The sequence below is a fragment of the Salvelinus fontinalis genome, chromosome 31 (assembly GCF_029448725.1).
Source record: "Salvelinus fontinalis isolate EN_2023a chromosome 31, ASM2944872v1, whole genome shotgun sequence".
In the NCBI taxonomy this organism is placed as follows: domain Eukaryota; kingdom Metazoa; phylum Chordata; class Actinopteri; order Salmoniformes; family Salmonidae; genus Salvelinus; species Salvelinus fontinalis.
Genome location: NC_074695.1, coordinates 41,904,771 through 41,930,839, shown reverse-complemented (window position 1 = coordinate 41,930,839; position 26,069 = coordinate 41,904,771). Strand labels below are relative to the sequence as shown.

General features: G+C 43.1%; 2 protein-coding genes across 3 annotated transcripts; one reads left to right on the top strand and one right to left on the bottom strand.

Moving 5' to 3' along the window:
• The first annotated feature begins 443 nt into the window (after nucleotides 1–443).
• LOC129830280 (60S ribosomal protein L22-like) lies at nucleotides 444–7,155 on the top strand. Its single transcript, XM_055892738.1, has 4 exons — nucleotides 444–550; nucleotides 1,096–1,218; nucleotides 1,514–1,638; nucleotides 6,966–7,155. The coding sequence occupies exons 1-4, from the start codon at nucleotides 539–541 to the stop codon at nucleotides 7,108–7,110; spliced, it is 405 nt and encodes a 134-aa protein (XP_055748713.1). The 5' UTR covers nucleotides 444–538; the 3' UTR covers nucleotides 7,111–7,155.
• A 1,411-nt stretch (nucleotides 7,156–8,566) lies between these two features.
• On the bottom strand, nucleotides 8,567–26,069 carry LOC129830278 (protein RCC2 homolog). Of its 2 annotated transcripts, none has more exons than XM_055892736.1 (11): nucleotides 25,908–26,069; nucleotides 17,022–17,467; nucleotides 16,713–16,806; nucleotides 16,318–16,461; nucleotides 14,933–15,153; nucleotides 13,101–13,215; nucleotides 12,782–12,948; nucleotides 11,992–12,172; nucleotides 11,038–11,216; nucleotides 10,075–10,152; nucleotides 8,567–9,948 (listed from the first exon to the last, which is right to left on the bottom strand). In XM_055892736.1, the coding sequence occupies exons 2-11, from the start codon at nucleotides 17,445–17,447 to the stop codon at nucleotides 9,844–9,846; spliced, it is 1,710 nt and encodes a 569-aa protein (XP_055748711.1). In that variant the 5' UTR covers nucleotides 17,448–17,467; nucleotides 25,908–26,069; the 3' UTR covers nucleotides 8,567–9,843. The 2 variants fall into 2 exon arrangements, with proteins under 2 accessions (XP_055748711.1, XP_055748712.1); XM_055892737.1 differs by lacking the exon at nucleotides 25,908–26,069 and adding an exon at nucleotides 25,401–25,890.

Sequence of the window (26,069 nt, the reverse complement as noted above, 5' to 3'; positions counted from 1 at the left end):
TACAATTTGGCCGCGTCGCATAGAAATTACTAGTTCCTACAAATATCAAATACGTTGGGAAATGCAATATGTCTGGCAACTAAAATGACGATAACTCGTCTCTGAATATTCTCTGGTTTTTGGAGTACCACCTGGAATTGGACAGGATGTTAATAGAGACAAGTTTATTTCAGAGAGAAGGTTTGCTAAGATGTAACAGCTGTATGGAGGCATTCAAATACTGTATCACCGTAGCGTGTAGCTAATTGTATAGCTACTTTTCAAAAGTCTTTGCATGTAAAACGCTGTAGGTTTTAGTCATTTAGCAGATGCTCTTATCCAGGGTGTTTGTATGTTATTTTGTTACAATTTGTAGTTTCTATTGTACTAATTAATCTTTCAAATTGTATGGAATTTAAATAAAATAATGTTTGTTGAAAAAAAATAGTAATCGAACTCTGATTCAGTGATTCTATCGACTCAATCAGCGATTGATTTAACAGGCCGAAATGTAACGCACGCGCAAACCCAGTTCTTCCTTTCTGCTAAATTCTTCGCCATGGCTCCTGTGGTGGGTACAATCGCGTGTGAACAAGTTTACAAATATATACATGTTTCACACTTCAAACGACTGTACTTACTTTGTGTCATATTCGTATGAATAGGGGCATATTCGGAGGGGGGGCTTATGTCTTCGTTAATACTGCATTGGGTTTTGTTATTCACGAGGCCTGCTAATTTAGCTAGCGTAGAGATCCACCACGTTGTAGCTAGCTACAGAAAACTAGCTTAACGTTTTCCAGTTCGTTTTATAGTCAGCAGTAGTTAAGTGATAAAAGTATAGGCCTGGTTAGCTAACTGACTAAAGCTTCCTCTGAATTGAGAATTAACTGACGATAGACAGATCGCTAACTTAGTTGATGTCTGAGCGGTTGTAGCGCGTATGTTTGAACTAGAAGCCTAGCTAGTTAGATTCTAGACAGCTACCTAACTTGGTTACTAGAACTAGCAGGATGGCCTTTTAGAGCGATAGCTAGCTAATGACCTAGACAGGTAGCTAATCGGAGAAGCGTTGGTGGACGGCTCATTTTATTTGTCTGTTAATCTGATTTGCAGAAGAAACAGAGCAACAAAATCAACAAAGGCTCCAAGGGTGGCAAGAAGAAGAAGCAGGTCCTGAAGTTCACTCTGGACTGCACCCACCCTGTTGAAGATGGCATCATGGATGCTGCCAACTTTGTAAGTAGTTTTATACCTGTACCTGGTTGCAGTGAAATGAATATTTAAAAAAAAAAGTTTCACACGCCCTTATTCGAGTCCCCTTTAATTTAGCCACAATCTTGAATTGTGTTTCAGCCTGTCCCTGACAGTGGCACCCCTACCACTTGATTTAGTAAAGAAGACTGACTTTGGGAAACCCAGGACTGACTTTGGGAAACCCTGCACTACAGTAGTCATATTGGACAGCTGTCAATCTTTTTGTTTTTGGGAAATTAGAAGTATATGCTTACACAGTATGTCTTAATGGTTATAGGAGCAGTTCCTTCAGGAGCGCATCAAGGTGAACGGGAAAGCTGGCAATCTGGGTGGCGGTGTGGTGTCTATTGAGAGGAGCAAGAGCAAGATCACTGTGTCCTCTGAGGTCCCCTTCTCCAAAAGGTACGGTAACTGCACTGGCAACTCAGCACTGTAGTAATGAATATTGCAATGCAAACAGAATTTGCATATTCATTCTTATAATTAAAAAAAACTCGATTTATAAAATGTTTCTTTCACCCAAGAAGTTTTGTTTTCATGTTTATGCTACAAAAACTTTCCTAAATGCTTACATCATGACAAAATAATTACTCATAAATTCATTACTTACACTTTCGCACTGCTTACAATGGATAAATGACTTAATTTTGCTGGACCCCAGGAAGAGTCTAATGGGGATCAATAATAAATACATATATCTGTAATCTTTGTCTAGGTTGATGCCAATGTTGACTTTTGGCTATGTAGAATAAAATTATTAATAATTCCACTTAAGGCATAACATAGGGGGGTTGTTTATCTGCTGCTTCTGACATGCACCAGTAACATCATGTGCATTAATATACACTGAGTATACCCAAACATTAACACCATCCTAATATTGAGTTTTTTTGTCTCCAGGCTTAGAAATCCTTCTTGAACCCTTTTCCTCCCCTTCATCTACACTGAAAATGTTAATTTGATTTTAGTGGATTTAATAAGTGACATCAAGAGCAGGTGTTCTTATTGTTTTGTCTACTCAGTGAAAGTTTTCTCTCAGACTTCCCTGTTCAGTTTACCCACCCCTGCCGATGACTCCCCCTAACTGCACGTTTAGAGTCCTGCACGGGTGTTGTTTGGAGCCACACTCACCCAACGCGGGTCACATAAATTCCCGAGCTCCACCTGTTCAGATTTTCACCAGGTCACGGATCAGCCCTCGGAACAATTATATTCAGGTGGGTTGGGTTGCGGTGAAAATCTGAACAGGTGGAGCTCGGGAATCAATTTATTGTATAATTTGTATGACTCCAGAGTAGTAGCCTAGGCTATTATTCCATTCCCTGCATGAATTGGTCTGCATGTCTATTCAACATTTGGATAAAAGGAAACAATGCCATGAACGACAATTTTATTTTCACAATGAAATGCGGCACATTGACAACTGAAATCACTCTGGGGAAAAATGGCCTTCTAATTAGCCTTCTTACTGAAGGAAAGACTATAGCTGTCAAAGCTTTACATTCAATATTGTTTATTGTTTAGATAATCAAATGGTTTAATTGAAATAAACAAATCGCAGAATCTAGGCTGCAAAAAGGCATTTTAGTAGGCTATACTCAAACATTTACCAGCCACACCGGTTTAAACTTGATATGGCCTAAATCAGTGGTCACCAACCAAAGTCAATATCACTTTCGCAGTCAAAAAGCAATCTAGGATCTACTGCTCAGATTTTAAAACTTTAACCTCATACAAACAGTTTTGTAGGAATGAGGTTTGGGCAGTAGGCCTAATGCATTATCAGAGCATATTGGCTATATGATTGGCCTGCCAATGTTGTTAATCAGACCATATTATATTTCAAAACTCAAGCTTTGATAACAAAATAGATCAGTTGTTTCAGCACTTGTGGAGCATGAATTTAAATAATTGTCTTTTTTATTTTACTGGACTGATGGTACCTGCATCTGATGGTCAACGACGTCAAATCACCACGTCAGTGATCTTCAGGTGGAAAAGTCGGAGCTCTAGAAAGATGCCCGAGTTTCCGATTTGGAATTCCGAGTTGGATGACCATTCAAAACGATTTTCCCCATCTGCCTCTCACGGTCCCTGCTCTCTCCTTCCTTTCCTTCGGTGAGATTGACCAGAGGGGACACCGTCTTCTACCTCATGCACAAATTGATGTTGTTCCTATGACCAGAGAAAGTTAAATATTCCTTAATATTAAAATTGGCGCGACGAGCTGCTAATAATAATAAAATGCAGGGCTATCAATACTTGGCAACTCATTCATTGCAGCTGCAGCCCGAGCGGAAGTACGGAGAAGCGCGTTTAGTAATAGGTAATAGTTTAATAAAAACAGTGACGGTGCGGAATATAAATTTAAACATGAACTCACTCGTAAAAACAGCAGCTCTTTGCTGTATTCGTTGACAGTCTGTAGTCATGGTTTTAAAAGTTATTAAATCTTACATAGGCTAGTAGCCTATTCGACTTGGTTGTGGCCAGGCTCATGGAAGCTCTGTAGCCACGGTGATTTGAGCTATCCGATTGGGCAGCGCAGTAGGTGCACTCGATTTAGTTACAGATTTACCGGTCCACCGGGTAGGTGGAGTTTGTCTCATGCGCCTGACTTTTGAGTCAAGTGCACCTATCGCGATCGACTGGTTGGTGACCACTGGTCTAAATGAATGAAGGACTGATTTAACGTTATATTAATTTGATAGTAGGCTTATATAGTTTTATATATACCTTCTTGCACTTTTTGCATCCATCTACCGGGTTGTTGTCCTTGTCCACAATGACTCCAAAATCCTTCCAAACTGTGAATTTCACTTGCGCATTACCTGTTTCCAAGATGGTGTATTTCATAACCTTTCTTGTTATACATACATACATACATTCATACACACATACATACATACAGTACCAGTCAAAAGTTTGGACACCTACTCATTCAAGAGTTTTTCTTTCTTTTTTTTTTAGAATAATAGTGAAGACATCAAAACTATTAAATAACACATGAAATCATGTAGTAACCAAAAAAGTGTTAAACAAATCAAAATATATTCTAGATTCTTCAAAGTAACCACCCTTTGCCTTGATGACAGCTTTGTACATTCTTGGCAATCTTTCAACCAGCTTCACCTGGAATGCTTTTCCAAAAGTCTTGAAGGAGTTCCCACATATGCTGAGCACTTGTTGGCTGCTTTTCCATTTAACTCTACGGTCTAACTCATCCCAAACCATCTCAATTGGGTTGAGGTTGGGTGATTTGTGGAGGCCAGGTCATCTGACGCAGCACTCCATCACTCTCCTTCTTGGTCAAATAGCCCTTACACAGCCTGGAGGTGTGTTGGGTCATTGTCCTGTTGAAAAACAAATGATAGTCCCACTAAGTGCAAACCAGATGGGATGGCGTATCGCTGCAGAATGCTGTGGTAGCCATGCTGGTTAAGTGTGCCTTGAATTCTAAATAAATCACATAGTGTTCCCAGCAAAGCACCCCCACACAATCATGCCACCTCCATGTTTCACAGTGGGAACCACACATCAAATCCAAGTTTATTTTATATAGCCCTTCGTACATCAGCTAATATCTCGAAGTGCTGTACAGAAACCCAGCCTAAAACCCCAAACAGCAAGCAATGCAGGTGTAGAAGCACGGTGGCTAGGAAAAACTCCCTAGAAAGGCCAAAACCTAGGAAGAAACCTAGAGAGGAACCAGGCTATGAGGGGTGGCCAGTCCTCTTCTGGCTGTGCCGGGTGGAGATTATAACAGAACATGGCCAAGATGTTCAAAATGTTCATAAATGACAAGCATGGTCAAATAATAATCAGGAATAAATGTCAGTTGGCTTTTCATAGCTGATAATTAAGAGTTGAAAACAGCAGGTCTGGGACAGGTAGGGGTTCCATAACCGCAGGCAGAACAGTTGAAACTGGAACAGCAGCAAGGCCAGGTGGACTGGGGACAGCAAGGAGTCATCATGCCCGGTAGTCCTGACGTATAGTCCTAGGGCTCAGGTCCTCCGAGAGAAAGAAAGAGAGGAGAGAATTAGAGAGAGCATACTTAAATTCACACAGGACACTAGATAAGACAGGAGAAGTACTCCAGGTATAACCAACTGACCCTAGTCCCCCGACACAAACTACTGCAGCATAAATACTGGAGGCTGAGACAGGAGGGGTCAGGAGACACTGTGGCCCCATCCGATGATACCCCCGGACAGGGCCAAACAGGAAGGAAATAACCCCACCCACTTTGCCAAAGCACAGCCCCCGCACCACTAGAGGGATATCTTCAACCACCAACTTACAATCCTGAGACAAGGCCGAGTATAGCCCACAAAGATCTCCACCACAGCACAAACCAAGGGGGGGCGCCAACCCAGACAGGAAGATCACGTCAGTAACTCAACCCACTCAAGTGACGCACCCCTCCTAGGGACGGCATGAAAGAGCACCAGTAAGACAGTGACTCAGCCCCTGTAATAGGGTTAGAGGCAGAGAATCCCAGTGGAGAGAGGGGAACCGGCCAGGCAGACGGTAAGGGGGGTTCGTTGCTCCAGAGCCTTTCCGTTCACCTTCACACTCCTGGGCCAGACTACACTCAATCATATGACCTACTGAAGAGATAAGTCTTCAGTAAAGACTTAAAGGTTGAGACCGAGTCCGCGTCTCTCACATGGGTAGGCAGACCATTCCATAAAAATGGAGATCTATAGGAGAAAGCCCTGCCTCCAGCTGTTTGCTTAGAAATTCCAGGGACAATTAGGAGGCCTGCCACACATGCAGAGATCATCCGTTCACCTACTCTGTGTCTCATAAAGACACGGCTGTTGGAACCAAAAATCTCAAATTTGGACTCATCAGACCAAAGGACAGATTTCCACAGGTCTAATGTTCATTGCTTTTTGTTTCTTGGCCCAAGCAAGTCTCTTCTTCTTATTGGTGTCCTTTAGTAGTGGTTTCTTTGCAGCAATTCGACCATGAAGACATGATTCACGGATTGTCCTCGGAACAGTTGATGTTGACGTGTCTGTTACTTGAACTCTGTGAAGCATTTATTTGGGCTGCAGTCTGAGACTGGTAACGCTAATGAACTTATCCTCTGCAGCAGAGGTAACTCTGGGTCTTCATTTCCTGTGGCGGTCCTCATGAAAGCCAGTTTCATCATAGCGCTTGATGGTTTTTGCGACTGCACTTGAAGATATTTTCCAGATTGACTGACCTTCATGTCTTAAAGTAATGAAGGACTGTCGTTGCTCTTTGCTTATTTGAGCTGTTCTTGCCATAATATGTACTTGGTCTTTTACAAAATAGGGCCATCTTCTGTAAACCCCCCCTACCATGTCACAACACAACTGATTGGCTCAAACGCATTAAGAAGGAAAGAAATTCTACAAATTAACTTTTAACATGACCTCATGAAGCTGGTTGAGAGAATGCCAAGAGTGTGCAAAGCTGTCATCAAGGCAAAGGGTGGCTACTTTGAAGAATCTCAAATATAAAATACATTTTGCTTTGTTTAAAAAAAACAATTGGTTACGACATTATTCCATGTGTTATTTCATAGTTTTGATGTCTTTACTATAATTCTACAATGTAGAAAATAGGTAGGTGTCCATACTTTTGTCTGGTACTGTGTATATATTTTTTTCTTTACTAAGTTAGTATGTGTATTGCATTGGTGGAAAAGCCCAACCTCTCACATCTGAATGCCATCTGTCTCCTGTCTGCAGATATCTGAAATATCTGACCAAGAAGTACTTGAAGAAGAACAACCTTCGCGACTGGCTGCGTGTTGTGGCCAACACCAAGGAGAGCTACGAGCTGCGTTACTTCCAGATCAACCAGGATGAGGAGGAGGAAGAGGATGAGGATTAAACTTTGTCTGCTGGATTTTGTACATTCAATAAATTCTTAGAGTACTCCTGTTTTTTATTTTTTCTCTATGGTGACGAGACATGGAACGGGTATATTTACTAGGAAGCGAAAGGTCTAAAACAGGGAGGGACCTAGCTGAATTTGTCCAACAAGAAACACATTTTCATTGCAAAACGTTTTGCTGCGGTGTGCACTCCTGAATACACACTGTGGGTGACGATCACTCAACCTTGTGACAATGCAGTACAGTGCCTAGAGAAAGTATTCAGACCCCTGGACTTATTCCACATTTTGTTACATCCTGAATTCAAAATAGATATACTTTTTCTCTCACCCATATACACACATTACACCATAATGACTAAGTGAAAACAGGTTTATAGACATCTTTGCAAATTTATTGAGAAAGAAATACAGAAATGGCTCATTTACATAAGTATTCACACCCCTGAGTCAAAACTTTGTAGAAGTTTTTCTGGCTAAGTCTAACAGCTTTCCACACCTGGGTTGTGACATTTGCCCATTATTCTTTAAATTCATCCAGCTCTGTCAAATTAGCAGAGAATTGCTAGACAACTATTTTTAGGTCTTGCCATAGATTTTCAAGCAAATTTAAGTCAATAACTCGGCCACTCGAACACTGTTTTCTTGGTAAATTACTAGTGTATATTTAGCCTTGTTTTAGGCTGTTGTCCTGCTGAAAGGTGATTTCAACTTCCAGAAAGCAGACAACCAGGTTTCTTCTTGTGCTTAGCTCCTATGTTTAATTTTTTTTATCCTGAAAAACTCCAGTACTTAATGACTACAAGCATACCCATAACATGATGCAGCCACCACTATGCTTGAAAATATGGAGAGTGGTACTCGGTAAAGTGCTGTTTTGGATTTGCCACAAACATAACACTTTGTATTTAGTGCCTTGATGCAAACAGGATGCATGTTTTGGAATATTCTGTACAGGCTTCCTTTTCACCCTGTCAACTAGGTTAGTATTGTAAGTAATAATGTTGTTGATCCATCCTCCATTATCTCCAATCACAGCCATTAAACAGCTTTAAAATCACCATTGGCCTCATGGGGAAATCTACGGTTCCCTTCCTCTCCGGCAACTGAGTTAGGAAGGACGCCTGTATCTTTGTAGTGACTGGTGTATTGATACAGCATTCAGTGTCATTAACTTATCCATGCTCAAAGGGATATTCAATGTCAGATTTTGTCATATTTATCCATCTACCAATAGGTGCCCTTTACGAGGCATTGGAAAACCTCCCTGGTCTTTAATTGAAATTCATTGCTGAACTTAGTGACCTTAGATAATTGTATGTATGGGGTACAGAGAAGAGGCAGTCATTAAAGAATCATGTTATACATAACTTGTTACTTAAGCACATTTTTACTCCTGAACTTATTTAGGATTCCCATAACAAAAGGGGTGGAATTCTTATGAATCAAGACATTTAAGCTTCTCATTTTTATTTAATTTGTACAAATTTAAACAATTCTGACATTATGGGGTGTTTGTATACAAGTGTAAAAAAACAATGTAATACATTTTACATTCAGGCTGAAACAACTGTGTGAACAGGTATGAATACTTTCTGAAGGCACTAGATTCAGCTAGCCATAACTCCCAAAATGCAGACAAAACAGTCAACCTTCCACAATGTTAATCCAGCATAACCATCTGTAAATCATGAATCTCAAGTATTTGGCAGCTCAACCTGTGTACGGTGTGATATGCTCATTTGTAAATGGGGAAATTTGCCTGTCAGAATTAGTTAAATCAGATTGGTGCTAGAAGTGTGACCCGAAATCAAGCCATGGAGTACACATCATCGGTATGTACAAGAAACTTGCCCATCTGTACGATCCCAGTCATCTACTCCTAGCTCATCCAAAATACGGTGGATGATTGGTCAGCAGATGGATGCATACTAACTGCTACATACAGTGGTCAAAACCAGGCTGTTGACAGCAGTGATGACAAGATTTACTGGCCAACAATAGCTTTTAACCCCTCTTGAAGTGGGGGGAAGGCAGGAGGGCAGGCAATGTCAGAACAGACTGAACAAAATCAACCAATTTAATTAACCTTTACCATTTCCACATTTGAAATGTAAAAAACATGCAGGCCTTCTGACCCAGACACCAAAACAAATGAAGAAAAACAACCAGTCTTGATTTAAAACTAGGATAACCACACTCTGTTAACCATTTGCACTAAAAGAGAGTCGCAAAACCACATTCATGCTGGTTTTCATTGCCAAGATTGCAGTGCCCACACCTGGATTCCCAGGCTAAAAGGAGTCACTGAGGTGAAAAAAGTCTGGAATGACAAGCAGATACTGGCCTGAGGGACAGTTTCGCATCCTCAACACCAACATTTAATCATACAAGTGAAGAGATTAACCAAAGAATGTAACATAAGTCACTGGCCGGAGAGCATCAACTTGATGGCACAATGTCTCAGATCCCGATTGTGTTCTGACAATGCATACAGATCGACCTGACAAAGAGTAATACTGCCATGGACTTCATGAACAAAGAAAATGTAATTGGTCTTTGGGAACAAACACAAAAAGAACTGACTTGTTTTTTGAAGTGTTTGCATACATACTCATAAGAGCCCACTCTCCCCAGCCATCCATCAAGCTTTACAAAGGTGACCTAAAGGGGAGGTGCATTCTGGAGAGAATCTGTTGACAAATGGTAAGGTTGCTGGATGGTGCCACATCAGAGGGGGCCTGGGTTGTACTCTGGCAGCTTCTTGAGCTTCTCTTGTTCCTGTGGAGTATCCTGTCTGGCGATGACCAGGCAGTGTGCGTATCCCATCACCACCTGCAACCACAAACACCCAAATGTTTCAGCCCAAAGAGATGCACCTAAATGCAGTTCCCATCTACAGATTACATAAGTGGGAATTCAAATTCGTCACTATTTTCATTCTCTGTTGCTGCTCCACACCTGTTCAGTGTAAACTCCATCCAGGGTCTTCACCTCCTGAGCAGTAGTGGAGGACTTGGCCTTGTTGTCTCCGTATCCCTGTAACAAACACAAAACCCATGTCATAAGAGGTGAAGCCGGTACAGGTGTGCCAATTCAGCAGTCTTTCGAGCACACAAGTACATTTCTATACTGAACACAAATATAAAACGCAACATTTTCAAAGATTTGAGAGTTACAGTTCATATAAGGAAATCAGTCAATTGAAATAAATTAATTAAGCCCTAATCTATGGATTTCACATGACTGGGCAGGGGTGAAGCCATGGGTGGGCCTTGGAGGGCATAGGCCTAACCACTTGGCAGCCAGGCCCAGCCAACCAGAATGCGTTTTTCCTTACAAAAAGGCTATATTACAGACAGAAATACTGCTCAGCCCCGCCCCCCTCAGATCCTCCCGCAGGTGAAGAAGCCGGATGTGGAGGTCCTGGGCTGGCGTAGTTACACGTGGTCTGTGGTTGCGTGGCCAATTGGACATACTGCCAAATTCTCTAAAACGACAGAGGCAGCTTACGGTAGAGAAATTAACATTCAATTATCTGGTAACAGCTCTGGTAGACATTCCTGCAGTCAGCATGCCAATTGCACGCTCCCTCAAAACTTGAGGTATCTGTGGCATTGTGTTGTGTGACTATAAACTGCACATTTTGAAGTGGCCTTTTACTGTCCCCAGCACAAGGTGCAGTTGTATAATTATCATAATTAATCAGCTTCTTGATATGCCACACCTGTCAGGTGGATGGATTATCTTGTCAAACAACAAATGCTCACTAACAGGGATGTAAACTAATTTATGCAAAAAAAATTGAGAGAAAAGACTTTACATGTTCCGTTTATATTTTTGTTCAGTGTATAATTGTATAGCACTTTGGTTGTGAGAAATGTACTTTATACATACACCAATTAATTATTATTAAAAACTTACCAGTTCTCCAAAGGTGGGGGAGGGTCCCCAGCTGATGGTGCTGTCGTCTGCAGCGATAACTATACTGCTTTTCCCGCACGCCAGACTGCGGACCTTCCAGCCACACAGGTCCTGCACGGACTTGGGGTACATGGTAGACTCCCGCGAGGTATTGGTGACCCCCCAGAAAAACAGCCCTCCTGCACACAAAATGTTAATATTGTAGCTTCCTTATCAAAAAACACTAGCAAACTTTGTCCAACTCTTGGCGTAATGTTTAGACTGACAGACGCTAGGTTCACAGTTGGGATACGCCCTGAAATCACTACAACATACACAACAAAACATTAAGAACACCTTCCTAATATTGACTTGCACCACCTTTTGCCCTCAGAACAGCCTCAGTTCGTCTGGGCATGGACTCTACAAGATGTCGAAAGAGTTCCACAGGGCTGCTGGCCAATATTGACTGCAAAGTTTCCCACAGTTGTGTCAAGTTGGCTGGATGTCCTTTGGGTGGTGGACCATTCTTGATACACATGGGAAACTGTTGAGCGTGAAAAACCCATCAGCGTTGCAGTTCTTGACACACTCAAACCGTTGCGCCTGGCACCTATTACCATAACCTGTTCAAAGGCACTTAAATATTTTGTCTTGCACATACACACAGTCCTTGTCTCAATTGTCTCAAGGCTTAAAAATTCTTCTTTAACCAGACCTCATCATCTACACTGATTGAAGTGGATTTAACAGGTGACCTCAATAAGGGTGTGCTTTCACCTGGTCAGTCTGTCATGGAAAGAGACATGTTTTGTATACAGTGTATATCAGGTAGAGCAACAGAATTGGGGAAGTAACAGTAGTATTCTTGGTTTATAGTGGTATAAATTGATAATAAGGGTGATAAATAAAATAATACTAAAGAGATATACTCATCAGTTCGACATTCAAGGGGTTAAGCATTGTGTCCCATACCCATCTCATTTACAGCGAAGGAGCACTGATAGCCAGTGTAGATTTGGGATGCCCCGCGCCTGGGGAAGTCAAAGAGCTTCACCAGTCTGGGCACCATCTCGTCCTTCTGCTCCATGTGACCCAGCCGTCCATAACCACCAAAGCCCCAGGAAAACACCCGCTTCTGGGAGTCCAATATCAGCTGGACACACACAGTACACATACCTCACGCTAACAAAAAAGTGAGAAGAAAAAAAACTAACTTTGCAAATCAACTACAGCCAATATAAGTGAAAACTCATACTTAGAGTGGACTATCCCTTTAAACACAGGCTGGTGCCAAATGTTACCAGACCCGCTCAGCTCTCTATTAGTGTCCAGATTTAAGGACCAGAACAAAGAGGCCTCCATCTGCAGGTTCATTCATTAAACATGAAGGTAACACTGTAGCTTGATCTGGATAAGAGCGTCTGTTGAATGACTCAAATGTATGTTCTTCATTCAGTGATTATGCAAAGTTTGGGGGATGGGGACATCACTAATATATACCAACACTATTGTGAGATGCAAAAGTTCTATATCATTCTTTGATTTCTGTTTCTAAAATGCACATTTCTGGCTCAAGGGGTATTTGTGGCAGTAGGTATCAGAGCCCATATTCATAAAAGCGCCTCAGAGTTGGTCTGCTGATCTAGGATCAGGTTCTCCATGTACATGTCATTTTATTCATTATGATCTAAAATGCCAAACTGATCCTAGGTCAGCATTCCTTATCCAAGACTGAATACAGGTCCTGGTCATCCCTCCTCACCGTGTGATTGCCTCCGCAGGCGACGTCTCGTACCACCACGTTAGGTACAGGCGTCACCTGGCCGTCCTTACTCTTCTCGATGAAGATGGCCACGCGGCGTGCAATGGTCTCACAGTCAAACTCGATGCGCTGAGCGCGGGCAATGAACTTGCCATCAGAGTTGTGTCCTGTGACCCAAAACACAAGACAAAAATAAGTGCAACGCCAGTGTTTGATCTAGAATGATTTTTGAAGGGGTCGTTGTGACTCTTCAAATGTGTCATTAGAGAAACTTTTTTTAGAAGTTTAAATCTGTCCTGCTCGTTAGTTGTGGACATACCTAGCTGGCCATACTCTGGGCACCCGAAGGAGTAGAGGTTTCCTTTGCAGTCCACCACCATGCTGAACTCTGCCCCACACGCCACCTTGACCAAGGGCTGCCCATTGTACTGGATCTGAGAGGGGAAAGGGAAAGCTTTGATAAGCACAGGCTCAGGATGTGGCCATATTAAACCTATAATAAATCAGCCACAATAATGAGGCAGATGAATAGGGAGGTTGATGTTGCTTCCAGTGCATGCATTATAAAATTGGCGGAAATAGTACTCACACACAACTATTTCATGTTTCTAAATGATTACTTTATTCAGACGAAGGGTACTTCTATGGGATCCCCTATGGCTCCTAACTATGCTAATTTGTATGTGGGTTACATGGAGAAACAGTCTATTTTCAACCCTCTCAAAAATGTTTTCTTGCCTAACATAATTTTTTGGAAACGGTACATTGATGATATTTTTGTTCTATGGAGGGATGATGCAAAACAGCTCCAGGCTTTTCTTAACTCTCGTTCTGAGCACCTGAGATTTACTATGCAATCTGACACACGTCAAATCCGTTTCCTTGATCTTCTGATTTTGTGTTAGGATAATGTTCTATACACTGATCTTTACAGGAAACCTATTGATCATAACAATTTGTTGAGGGATGATAGTTGTCACCTGCTTCCCTTGAAAAACAGTTTCCCTACAGCCAATTCTGTCAAATCAAAAGAATTTGCAAAAAACAATCAGATTGACCGAAATATGGCTGAGATGCAAAGAAAATTCAAGGAAAGGCGGTACAAAAACGGTCAGATTAATACTGCCATTGAGAAAATCCTAAATAAATCGAGACATGATCTCTTTCAAGGACAGTCTCCCCAAAATAAGCATTCTTGTGTTCTTACTACCCGCTATTCAAAGTGCTCTGAACAAATTAAGGCAATCGTTCAAACATTGGCACATTCTAAGATCCGATGACAGTATCAGTCATGCATTTTTGGACCCTCCCTTGGTCGTATTCTCGCGGGGAAGAAATCTCAGAGATCAATTGGTAAACTCTGATTTACCACCACAAAATATCTCTACACCACGTCTATTTGTGCCTCTACCAGATGGAAACTACAAGTGTAATGTCTGCGCCCAATGCAATGGCACTTACAAATGTAGATCCTTCAAACAGGGAAACAAATCAAAAGGTGTGATTACGTGCTCCACTAGACATTTATTTATCTTATAACTTGTCCTTGTGGTAAAAAGTATGTGGGTAAAACGATGTGTGAATTAAAACTATGAAGCATCGTAGCACTATTAGGTGCAAAAATTCGACGTACCCAGTTGCGGCTCACTTTTTGGAAGCGAACCACTCGATTTCGTCCCTACTTTATATCGGCATCGAACACATCACCCTCCCTACGAGAGGGGGTGACCTCGACAATTTATTGTTAAAACGAGAGGCTGCCTGGATCTTTCATTTAAAGAACCTTTCTCCCTTCGGTCTCAACGTAGACGTTGATCTGAAGCCATTATGATTTTGCTATTCGTTGTAATTCTTTGTAGGCCTATGTAGCCAATTTGTATCTATGATCGCATGCTATCCATTTATGTTTTTTTATATGTTCTATTTATATCTGTAAATTAACCAATGATATCAAGCCACACCCGGCCATGATTACAGACAGTTGTGTGTGTCCTTTGACACTATATAAACTAGTTACAGCAGTGTTTGTCATTATACCCTGATGAAGACAGCTTGTCTGTCGAAACGTTGGTTATTAGGTAATTCAATTATGGGATCTGAGCTCCTAGAGCGTGCGGCTCTCCTTTCTTTTTCAAGGTTTATGTTGCTTACCAGGGCTGGACTGAGGACTGCATCTGTTTGGTTGCCCTGGCCCAGCTGGCCCAGTTTGTTCTCTCCAAACGAGTAGGCGGTGCCACCCTCTGTCAATGCCAGGGTGTGGTTACGTCCACAGGCTGCAGCCACCACCACTTCGTCTGCGAGGGCCTCAATCAGCTTTGGGGCCTCCAGGCGCTTGGTGTCCCCGTGACCCAGCTGACCCTTTTCATTTCGACCTGACAAAGAGAGAAAGAAGTCAATGTTGATCCTTTCTCCTGGACTCAAACAAGCTAGAATGATTACATCTATGAGACAATCCAAGTTGATCATTTTAAAAGGCTAATTGATCATTAGAAAACCCTTTTGCAATTATGTTAGCACAGCTGAAAACTGTTGTGCTGATTTTAAAGAAGCAATAAAACTGGCCTTCTCTAGACTAGTTGAGTACCTGGAGCATCAGCATTTGTGTGTTCGATTACAGGCTCAAAATGAGCCTACTTGTTTGGTTCCTCTGTCCAGTGTCTATGTTTTTTTGCCCATCTTAATCTGTTATTTTTATTGGCCAGTCTGAGATATGGCTTTTTCATTGCAACTCTGCTTAGAAGGCCAGCATCCCGGAGTCACCTCTTCACTGTTGACGTTGAGACTGGTGTTTTGCAGGTACTATTTAATGAAGCTGCCAGTTGAGGACTTGTGAGGCGTCTTTTTTCTCAAACTAGACACTCTAATGTACTTGTCCTCTTGCTCAGTTGTGCACCGGGGGCCTCCCACTCTTTCTATTCTGGTTAGGGCCAGCTTGCGCTGTTCTGTGAAGGGCGTAGTACACAGCATTGTACGAGATCTTCAGTTTCTTGGCAATTTCTCACATGGAATAGCCTTCATTTCTCAGAACAAGAATATACTAACGAATTTCAGAAGAAAGTTATTTGTTTCTGGACATTTTGTGCCTGTAATCGAACCCTGATGCTGATGCCTCAGATACTCAACTAGTCTAAAGGACAGTTTTATTGCTTCTTTAAAATCAGCACAACAGTTTTCAGCTGTGCTAACATAATTGCAAAAGGGTTTTCTAATGATCCATTAGCCTTTTAAACTGATCAACTTGGATTAGCTCACACAACGTGCCATTGGAACACAGGAGTGATGGTTGCTGATAATGGGCATCTGTACGCCTGATGTAGATCTTCCATTAAAAATCCGCCGTTTCCAGCTACAATAGTAATTTACAACATTAACAATGTCTACACTGTATTTCTGATAAATTTGATGTTCTTTTAAATGGACAATTTTGGGGGGGGTTTTCTTTCATAAACAAGGTCATTTCTAAGTGACCCCTAACTTTTGAACGGTAGTGTATATGCAAGTATAAACTATGAGCTATTACGGTATAGCATTCCTACCCCAGCTCCAAAGCTTGCCCTCAGTGGTGATTAGGAGGCTGTGGGCAGCACAGGGCCCAGACACCACACTGCTGACCTGCACATCACTCAGGCTGCCGTAGCGGTGAGGACCCCACAAGTTCTGGCCTAGGTTCCTGAAGGCCACTGAGAGACCACACACACACACACAGCACAATTTTAACGTAAAGTCTGTTGCATTTTTAAATGCACTTTAACGTTTGACTTGATAAGAAACAGGAACAGTTCAATACTGCAGTCAATTATGAGGATTGCTTCAAGATTGTCAGTAGAAAGACAGGAAAAACTACTTTCAAAGTTGGTGACACAAGTGCTATTAAGGGACAACCGAGTGGAGTATTGCATACAGCAACGTACAGGACTGGGCAGGGTTATACCTTGTGCTTTTGGCACCTCTTTCCTTCCGATGAGATCCCAGTTGGTGGCTCCGAAAATGAGCAGTTGACCTTTGACTTTAGGTAAGTCAAGTTTCTATAGAAATGACAATACAGGGATCAGCTTTATCTTAACGTTTCTCCTGATGTTTTGTTCTAGCACTGCATAAGCACCCTTGATTTACAAGTGACTAATAACATGTTGTTACATTCTCCATTCACATTAACCACAATTCTATATAGTCACATCACAACCCCCTTCCCTTGATTAAATGAACAATGTTCGACAACCGTATGCAGGTCAGGACTTACTATTTTTTCCTTGATATCGTCCGCGACAGTGACTGCTTGAAGGCCTGACTTGGTGATCTTAGGCGTGTGTGCGGCTGCTCGGCCATGGAAACCCATTTCATGAAGCTCCCGACGAACAGTTCTTGTGCTGACCTTGCTTCCAGAGGCTGTTTGGAACTCAGTTGTGAGTGTTGCAACAGAGGACGGACGATTTGTACATGCTACCCGCTTCAGCACTCGGCGGTCACATTCTGTGAGCTTGTGTGGTCTACCACTTCGCGGCTGCGCTGTTGTTGCTCCTAGACGTTTCCACTTCACAATAACAGCACTTACAGTTGACCTGGGCAGCTCTAGCATGGCAGAAATTTGACGAACTGACTTGTTGGAAAGGTGGCATCCTATGACGGTGCCACGTTGAAAGTCACTGAGCTCTTTAGTACGGACCATTCTACTGCCAATGTTTGTCACTGGAGAAAATTTGGGGCGAAAACAAAACAGACATGCATTGTGATATCAATACAACCATAACCAAAGTCTTCTTCCTCAACTGCTGACCACGCATTTTGCAATGATCAGGTCCATATACACAAAAGTTAGAAAGCCACCTATCCTAGCCATGATTAACCATAGCGACTCAGGCTAGTAACGTCATAGCACTTATAAGAAATTCCACTAGGCCCTCAGACGAACCATCAAACAAGCAAAGTGTGAATACAGGATTAAAATTGAATCCTACTACACCGGCTCTGACACTCGAAGGATGTTGCAGGGCTTGAAAACTATTACGGACTACAAAGAGAAACCCAGACGCGAGCTGCCCAATGATGCGAGCCTACTAGACGAGCTAAATGCCTTTTATGCTTGCTTCGAGGCAAGCAACACTGAAGCATGCATGAGAGCACCAGCTGTTATGGACGACTGTGTGATAACGCTCTCGGTAGCCAACGTGAGCAAGACCTTAAAACAGGTCAACATTTCACAAAGCCGTGGGGCAGACAGATTACCAGGACATGTACTCAAAGCATGCACGGACCAACTGGCAAGTGTCTTCACTGACATTTTCAACCTCTCCCTGACCGAGTCTGTAATAACTACAAGTTTCAAGCAGACCACCATTGTCACTGTGCTCAAGGAAGCAAAGGTAACCTGCCTAAATGATTACTGCCCCGTAGCACTCACATCGGTAGCCATGAAGTGCTTTGAAAGGCTGGTCATGGCTCATATCAACAGCATCCTCCCGGATACCCTAGACCCACTCCAATTCGCATACCGCCCCAACAGATGACGCAATCTCAATCGCACTCCACACTGCCCTTTCCCACCTGGACAAAAGGAACACCTATGTGAGAATGCTGTTCATTAACTACAGCTCAGCGTTCAACATTATAATGCCCACAAACCCCATCACTAAGCTAAGGACCCTGGGACTAAACCCCTCCCTCTGCAACTGGATCCTGGACTTCCTGACGGGCCGCCCCCAGGTGGCAAGGGTAGGCAACAACACGTCTGCCACGCTGAACCTCAATCCTCAACACTGGGGCCCCTCAGGGGTGTGTACTTAGTCCCCTCCTGTACTCCCTGTTCACCCACAACTGCATGACCAAACACGACTCCAACACCATCATTAAGTTTACTGACGACACAACAGTGGTAGGCCTGATCACCGACGAGACAGCCTATAGGGAAGAGGTCAGAGACCTGGCGGTGTGGTGCCAGGACAACAACCTCTCCCTCAATGTGAGAAAGACAAAGGAGCTGATTGTGGACTACAGGAAAAGGCAGGCCGAACAGGCTCCCATTAACATCGACGGGGCTGTAGTGGAGCGGGTCGAGAGTTTCAAGTTCCTTGGTGTCCAAATCACCAAAAAACTATCATAGTCCAAACACACCAAGACAGTCGTTAAAAGGGCACTACAACACATTTTCCCCCTCAGGAGACTGAAAAGATTTGGCATGGGTCCCCAGATCCTTAAAACGTTCGACAGCTGCACCATCAAGAGTATCCTGACCGGTTGCCTGGTATGGCAACAGCTCGGCATCTGACCGTAAGGCGCTACATTACGGCCCATCACTGGGGCCAAGCTTCCCGCCATCCAAGACCTATATACTAGGCAGTGTCAGAGAAAAGCCCCAAAAAATCTCATACTCCAGTCGCTGTTTTCTCTGCTACCGCACGGCAAGCGGTACCGGAGCGCCAAGTCTAGGACAAAAAGGCTCCTAAACAGCCTCTACGCCCAAGCCATAAGACTGCTGAATAATTCATCAAATGGCCACTGGACTATTTACATTGACCCCCCCCCCCCCCCCATTTGTTTTGTACACTGCTGCTACTCTCTGTTTATTATCTACGCATCGTCACTTCACCCCTACCTACATGTACAAATTGCCTCGACTAACCTGTACATTGACTCGGTACCGGCACCCCCTTTATATGGCCTCGTTATTTTTATATTATTGTGTTACTTTTTATTTTATTTTTTACTTTAGTTTATTTGGTAAATATTTTCTCAACTCTTTCTTGAACTGCACTGTTGGTTAAGGGCTTGTAAGTAAGCATTTCACGGTAAGGTCTACACCTGTTGTATTCGGTGCATGTGACAAAAAGTTTGATTTGATTTTTATTAGCTAGTAATGGATTCTAGCAGTCAGTCTTCTCCGCATTTCTTTGTCGTCATGCTAGCATAATCAATGGCTACTACCTATCTGACAACTAACTATTAAACTCCGGAAAAATATGAAAATAGCCACACAATGCACGGTTTTTACTACCAGCTACTAAGGCCAGCTAGTTTATGCTATCGATTTCTAAACAAAGACACATCTTGAGTAAAGTTAGCTAGCTAATTCACAGATGAAAAACGTTATCTTTCCCCAACTAAAAGTTGAAGGTGAGATGAAAACGTTGCTAAATCTCTTGGCTTCAGATTTTCTTCTGTGGATTTTATATGTCAGTTGGCAACCAATTTTAAGATGCATTACCGCCACCAACTGGACTGGAGTGTGGACCAGAGACAGTTAAAGTCTCAATCCTACCCATGATTCTCGTCTATCTAAGGAAACTAAATACATAAGGAATTACTATATCCCCTGAAGATTTCCCCAGCAGTTCACTGAATCCTGGCTCTTCAATCCCATTATTTTAAATTATTTTATTTAACTAGGCAAGTCTGTTATGAACAAATTCTTATTTACAATGACGGCCTAGGAACAGTGGGTTAACTGCCTTGTCTAGGGGCAGAACGACAGATTTTTACCTTGTCAGCTCAGGGATTCGATTTAGCAACCTTTTGGTTACTGGCCCAACACTCTAACCACTAGGCTACCTGCCACCCCAAATTACTGCCACCCTCAAATCTAATAACAATCACTCCCTTTCCCTCCCGTATTTCTGGCACTAAAATAGAACATGTTTCACTGTCTCCATCTCCTCCTGACAATGATCACACCTCCTAGTCAGATGTTTCCCCACCAATTTCAATGTACTATTGAGCCTTGTGATTACACTTCCCTCCCTTCTCTCTCAGCCTGAGGACCTCCCTGCCACCACCTTTTCCTGGATCTTAAACAGGCATCTTCCCTTCCTCTCCCTGTTCCACAACTCTTGCCATTTGTTTTTAACCACTGTTCTTATTAAACCGCGTGGCTTCTGCTTTACTGTTTGACAATTCCATCTCAACATTAGGATGTTTAAGAGCCTGCTTGGTGACAACATCCACCTACCTCCTCATTCCCCTCTCCTCCCACTGGAGCTGGTACCCAGAGGAACATCACAAATACCCCCAACCTGTTTCACCCTATACAAGTACTGCAAAACCTCATCATTTGCATCACATAGCAGACAGGATGTATTAAGCTAGGCTCATCAGTGCTGCACAGGAGTCAGAGCAGAAGACTACTCCTCCTCCACCCACTCTGGCCAACAACTCCATTGTGCAAACAGATAAATTATCCGTTGCTCTTTTTTGTCACTGCCACCTTAAACTCAGGAACACTAAAAGTTGCACCTGTCCTCCCTGCACCTGTCCTCCCATATCTTACCCTCGCAATCAACCCTAGATCAATCACTGGCTGAGGTAGAAACCAAGGTGGGATAGTAGGAAGAACCACAGAGGGGCCCAACTTCCTCCCAAACAACCCCATCTCTCTCGCCATGCCATTGCCTATCCACCCAAAGATTGTATTCAGATTTCGTTAATGTTCTAGGAGTACATTTTTTGTAGCGTGTGTAACCTTATGTCCTTGTCCTATTGGGTATAGGTCATGTATAGCTGTCTTCTTAACTTTAAACAGCATCTCTCCCAACTCTACCTGCATCGCTGCCACCGGAAAGGTCTTGAGTGCTCCACGACATATTCTTAGGGCTTGAAGCTGGATTACATCTAGCTTTTTTAAAGATGTCTGAGCTGCTGATCCATATGCCATACTTCCATAATCCAGTGATGACTTTAACAGCACTATATATAGCATTTGACACCATTCTATCTGCCCCCACTCCATTCCTGACAAGCAATGTATCACATTCAATATTTTCTTTCCTTTGACAAGTACTCTGTTAATATGCTCTGCCCACGTCACTCGAGTGTCAAACCAGACCCCCAGGAACCTAAACCCCTCCCACCCTCTCCAGATTCCTTCCATACAACTTCAAGTATTTTTACTCCCCAACCTTCCTTCTAGAAAGAAACACAGTCTGTTTTCTCAACTGAAAACTTGAAGACCTATCTGAGGGACCACTGCTCTACTTCACTAATCACTTCTTGAACTCTTCCGATTGTATGGGTAATATTTCTCCCTCTCTTCGACAGTGCCCCATCATCCGCAATTAATGACCTCCCAATATCAGGTCTCACCTGGGAGAATGCATCATCAATCATAATAGAGAACAACAAAGGACTAATGGAACTTCCCGGAATGTACCATTATCTACCTTATAGCTTTCTGACAGAGCTCCCCACCCTCACTTGTATTGATTGCCCAAAAAGAAAATACATGATCCAGTTAAAAACCCTTCCTCCAAACCCCATGTTATCCAGCTTGATGAGTAGGCCTTCCTTCCACATCATAAGCCTTTTCTACATCAAAGACAACGGCTACCACCACCTCCTTATTGCCTGGACCTTCCGTATGACTGACTCAAGGCACAGTACAGGATCCTGCCTTTCCTGAACCCACTTTGATCTGGTGACATTAGTCTTCTACACTCCAGAAAGTAAGTCAGCCTTTCCCATTTCATCCTTTCCATAAGTTCAAATACATGAGATGTCAACGCTATCGGCCTATAGCTTAAAAGGACTCTTTCCCTGGTTTCCGTATCGGCACCACTACAGCCTGCTTCCAACTCCCAGGCAGTTTCTCTTCCTGCCACACCTTGTTGTAAAGGACCAATACTTTCTTCACTGCAGTGTCGCTGAGATGAGCCATCATGATGTAACACGCCTCATCCTTCCCAGGAGATGTTACCCCAGCTTTAGCTAACGCTCTCTTCATCCCAGCCAACGGAAAAGGGGCATTCAATGCACCCCCACCATCTCCCTCTGATCCAGGACCGCAGGATGTTCTCCTCCTCCGACGCTGCGTCACATTATTTTAGCAATGCACCTTAAATGCCTGGGATAACATATCAGCCGTCTCCATATCTCCCCACAGCACAGGGAGATCCCGATCCCATCTGACCCCACTCATCCTCTTAATCATCCCCCATAGGAGTGGTCCTGCCTATGTATCCACAGAACCGGTGCCAATTCTCCCTCTTAGCTGTCCTAATAATCCTCCTTACTACTGCTTGTGCTTGTTTATACTGAATCAGGTGCTGGTGATTATGTGACCATTTCAACATTCTGAAAGCCCTGTTGCTACTCTTCACTGCTTCTCTACACTCTTCAGTCCACCAGGGAACTGCGTTACTCTTTCTCCCCCCTGTACCCGTAGGAATCACCTGCCGTGTCGCCCCTACTGCATCTCCTCTTACTGCATCATTAACTCTTTCTATCTCCGAATTGAGATCAACCCTAGGCAGCTCCTGTTAACTCAACTCCTGAAACTAAGCCCACTCCGCTTTCCCCAAATATCCATCTCCTCAATCCATTTCCTACTGAATCTTCCTCCCTCAATCCTACAGTACACCTGATAGGATAGTGATCCGTACCCCCTGTAGATTCCTCCAAAACCTCCCAACTACATCTGCCTGCCATTGAACTTGAGATCAAAGTAAGATCCAGAGCAGATTCCTTTCCAGTTACTGGGTCAATCCTGATTCCCCGGCCGGCATTAAGACTCACAAGCCCTTTCTCATCCAGTAGTTCCTCCAACACTTGTCCATGTACATCAGTCCGTAATCCTCCCCAGAGTGTACTATGAGCACTAACATCCCCACACCACATTACCCGTCTCCTATCGTGAGCTTCTACATTCCCAAGGGCCATCAACTCTAGTGTCTTACACGGGTTGTAAAAGTTCACTATTACCATATTCTCCCCCCCTGCCAACCACACCTCTACCACTACATACTCCTGTTCAACTCCCACACACCTATATGGGATCCCCCTGCTTTATAAAGGAAGCACATCCTCTTCCTCCCCTGCCACCCTCTCTCTACACACTGCAACATGACCTTGTAATACAAAATTGAGAGTAGGTTTAAACTAGGTCCCCTGGAGACATATCACATCAGGTTTGGCTGGTAACTCCTCAAGACACCATTAGCCATCATACTTCTGGCATTCCATTGAAGGATTAACGCCATTATGAAAATTAACCAATACATGATTCCTGGCTGGACTGATAATCTTATGGAGGTCATCCTGTATATTTTCCCATGTCAGTCCTGTGATCCCAAGTTACAACCACATAACCAAAAGTATGTGGACACCTGCTCGTCAAACATCTCATTCCAAAATCATGGGCATTAATATGGAGTTGGTCGCCTCTTTGCTGCTATAACAGCCTTCACTCTTCTTCTGCGAAGGCTTTCCACTACATGTTGGAACATTGCTGTGGGGACTTGCTTCCATTCAGCCACAAGAGCATTAGTGGCACTGATGTTGGGAGATTAGGCCTGGCTCACAGTCAGCGTTCCAATTCATACCAAAGGGTGTTTGATGGAGTTCATGTCAGGGCTCTGTGCTGGCCAGGCAAGTTCTTCCACAACGATCTCGACAAACCATTTCTGTATGGACCTCGCTTTGTGCATGGGGGCATTATCATGCTGAAACAGGAAAGGGCCTTCACCAAACTGTTGCCACAAAGTTGGAAGCCCAAAATCGTCTAGAATGCGATTGTATACTGTAGCGTTAAGATTTCCCTTCACTGGAACTAAGGGGCCTAGACCGAACCATGAAAAACAGTCCCAGACCATTATTCCTCCTCTACTAAACTTTACAGTTGGCAGTGGCACTATGCAGTCGGGCAGGTAGCGTTCTCCTGGCATCCGCCAAACATAGCTTCGTCCGACGGACTGCCATATGGTGAAGCATAATTCATTACGCCAGACAAAGCGTTTCCACTGCTCCAGAGTCCAATGGCGGCGAGTTTTACACCACTCCAGCCGATGCTTGGCATTGCGCACGACAATCTTAGGCTTGTGTGCGGCTGCTCGGCCATGGAAACCCATTTTATGAGGCTCCCGACGAACAGTTATTGTGCTGACATTGCTTCCAGAGGCAGTTTTGAAGTTGGTAGTGAGTGTTGCAAACGAGGACAGATGACAGATGATTTTTACCAGCACTTTAACTGGACCCCATCTCCACATGCATGTTCTCCCCCGCACATCTCTCCCCCACACATCACAGCATCATGGCAAAAACTATTGTCCAGTCTTTCAGTTTATACCCTCAGGATGCTGAATAGCCACCACTAGTCAGCTACCTGCTCCCCCCTCCCATGCTACTCCCCGTTTGGACCTTCCCCCACCATAATAACGTTCATCACTGTTGCAGTTGTTAATATGTATATTATAACTTTTTTGTTTTTATTTCACTCAATGATCATGCTGCTGTCCCCCTATGGTCATTCCACTCCACCCCCTCAATAGTCTTTACTCTGCCTCCACCCCAATAGAAATGTATTTATTCATCACTGCCACCTTTGTTATTATGCATATTGGTTATTTTACCATTTTCATGATTTTTTTCACTAGTCCTGCATGTTGGAGCTCGAATCCTAAGATGTCCACTGTACCCTGTAATCACACCTGCAACCTGTACCTGTGACTATTAAATCATCTGAATAGGGTCCTTAAATTTCACCAACACCTTGAACGCCACTTCTCTCAGTACAACACTGCGAACCCAACCTCCGTCATCACTACTCTCCCCACAAGACCTGCAAAGGCTCCTCAGGCGTTCTCTTCTTCTTAACCTTTTTCCACTCCATCCCGTCCTCATCAACTCCTAACCTGCCTACCTTTTCATCCATCTCTGTTCCAGTCACAGCCCAGTGTTGCTCAACCACCTCCACCGGATTTATTCACGTTTCGTCAATACAAAAACCGATTCGAAATTATATCTTTATAGAAAAAAAATAAAAACGACTCTTCGTCGTTACAAATGCACACCCACTACTCTGAATCTGTTCAGATTCCTGTGTAACAAGCTCATTGAACTATATAGGAACCAGTCTTCCGAGTATCTTCATTCTAATTCTGTGAGTAATTAACACGTCTGCAGAGTGGTTTCCTATTCTTATTCTCTCTTGCATGTCCATCTTCAGGTAAAAAAATAAAATAAAATTAACAAAAGAATCTGCAGTCTCCGGCTCGATGAAACCACATGGGTACTGCCTATGTTTATAATTAACTACAGTCGTAAAATGCAAAAAGCTATAACTCGTAAAATACGTACAACTTTCCCTTATGTATATTAACGTTACAGCCTGTGATGCAAGTTGTAACACATATGTTTCAATGTTTACCTGGGATTCGTTTGCTGTGGATGTCTGGCCTATAAATCTTTTGATTGATGTTCTGCTTTATCGCTATGATCCCTCCCCCTTTGTCGTCTGTCTTTTTTGTTAAAATGTAAATATGTGCAGAGACGTGACATGCCGGCCCGGTTGGTACTACAAAATAAAAAT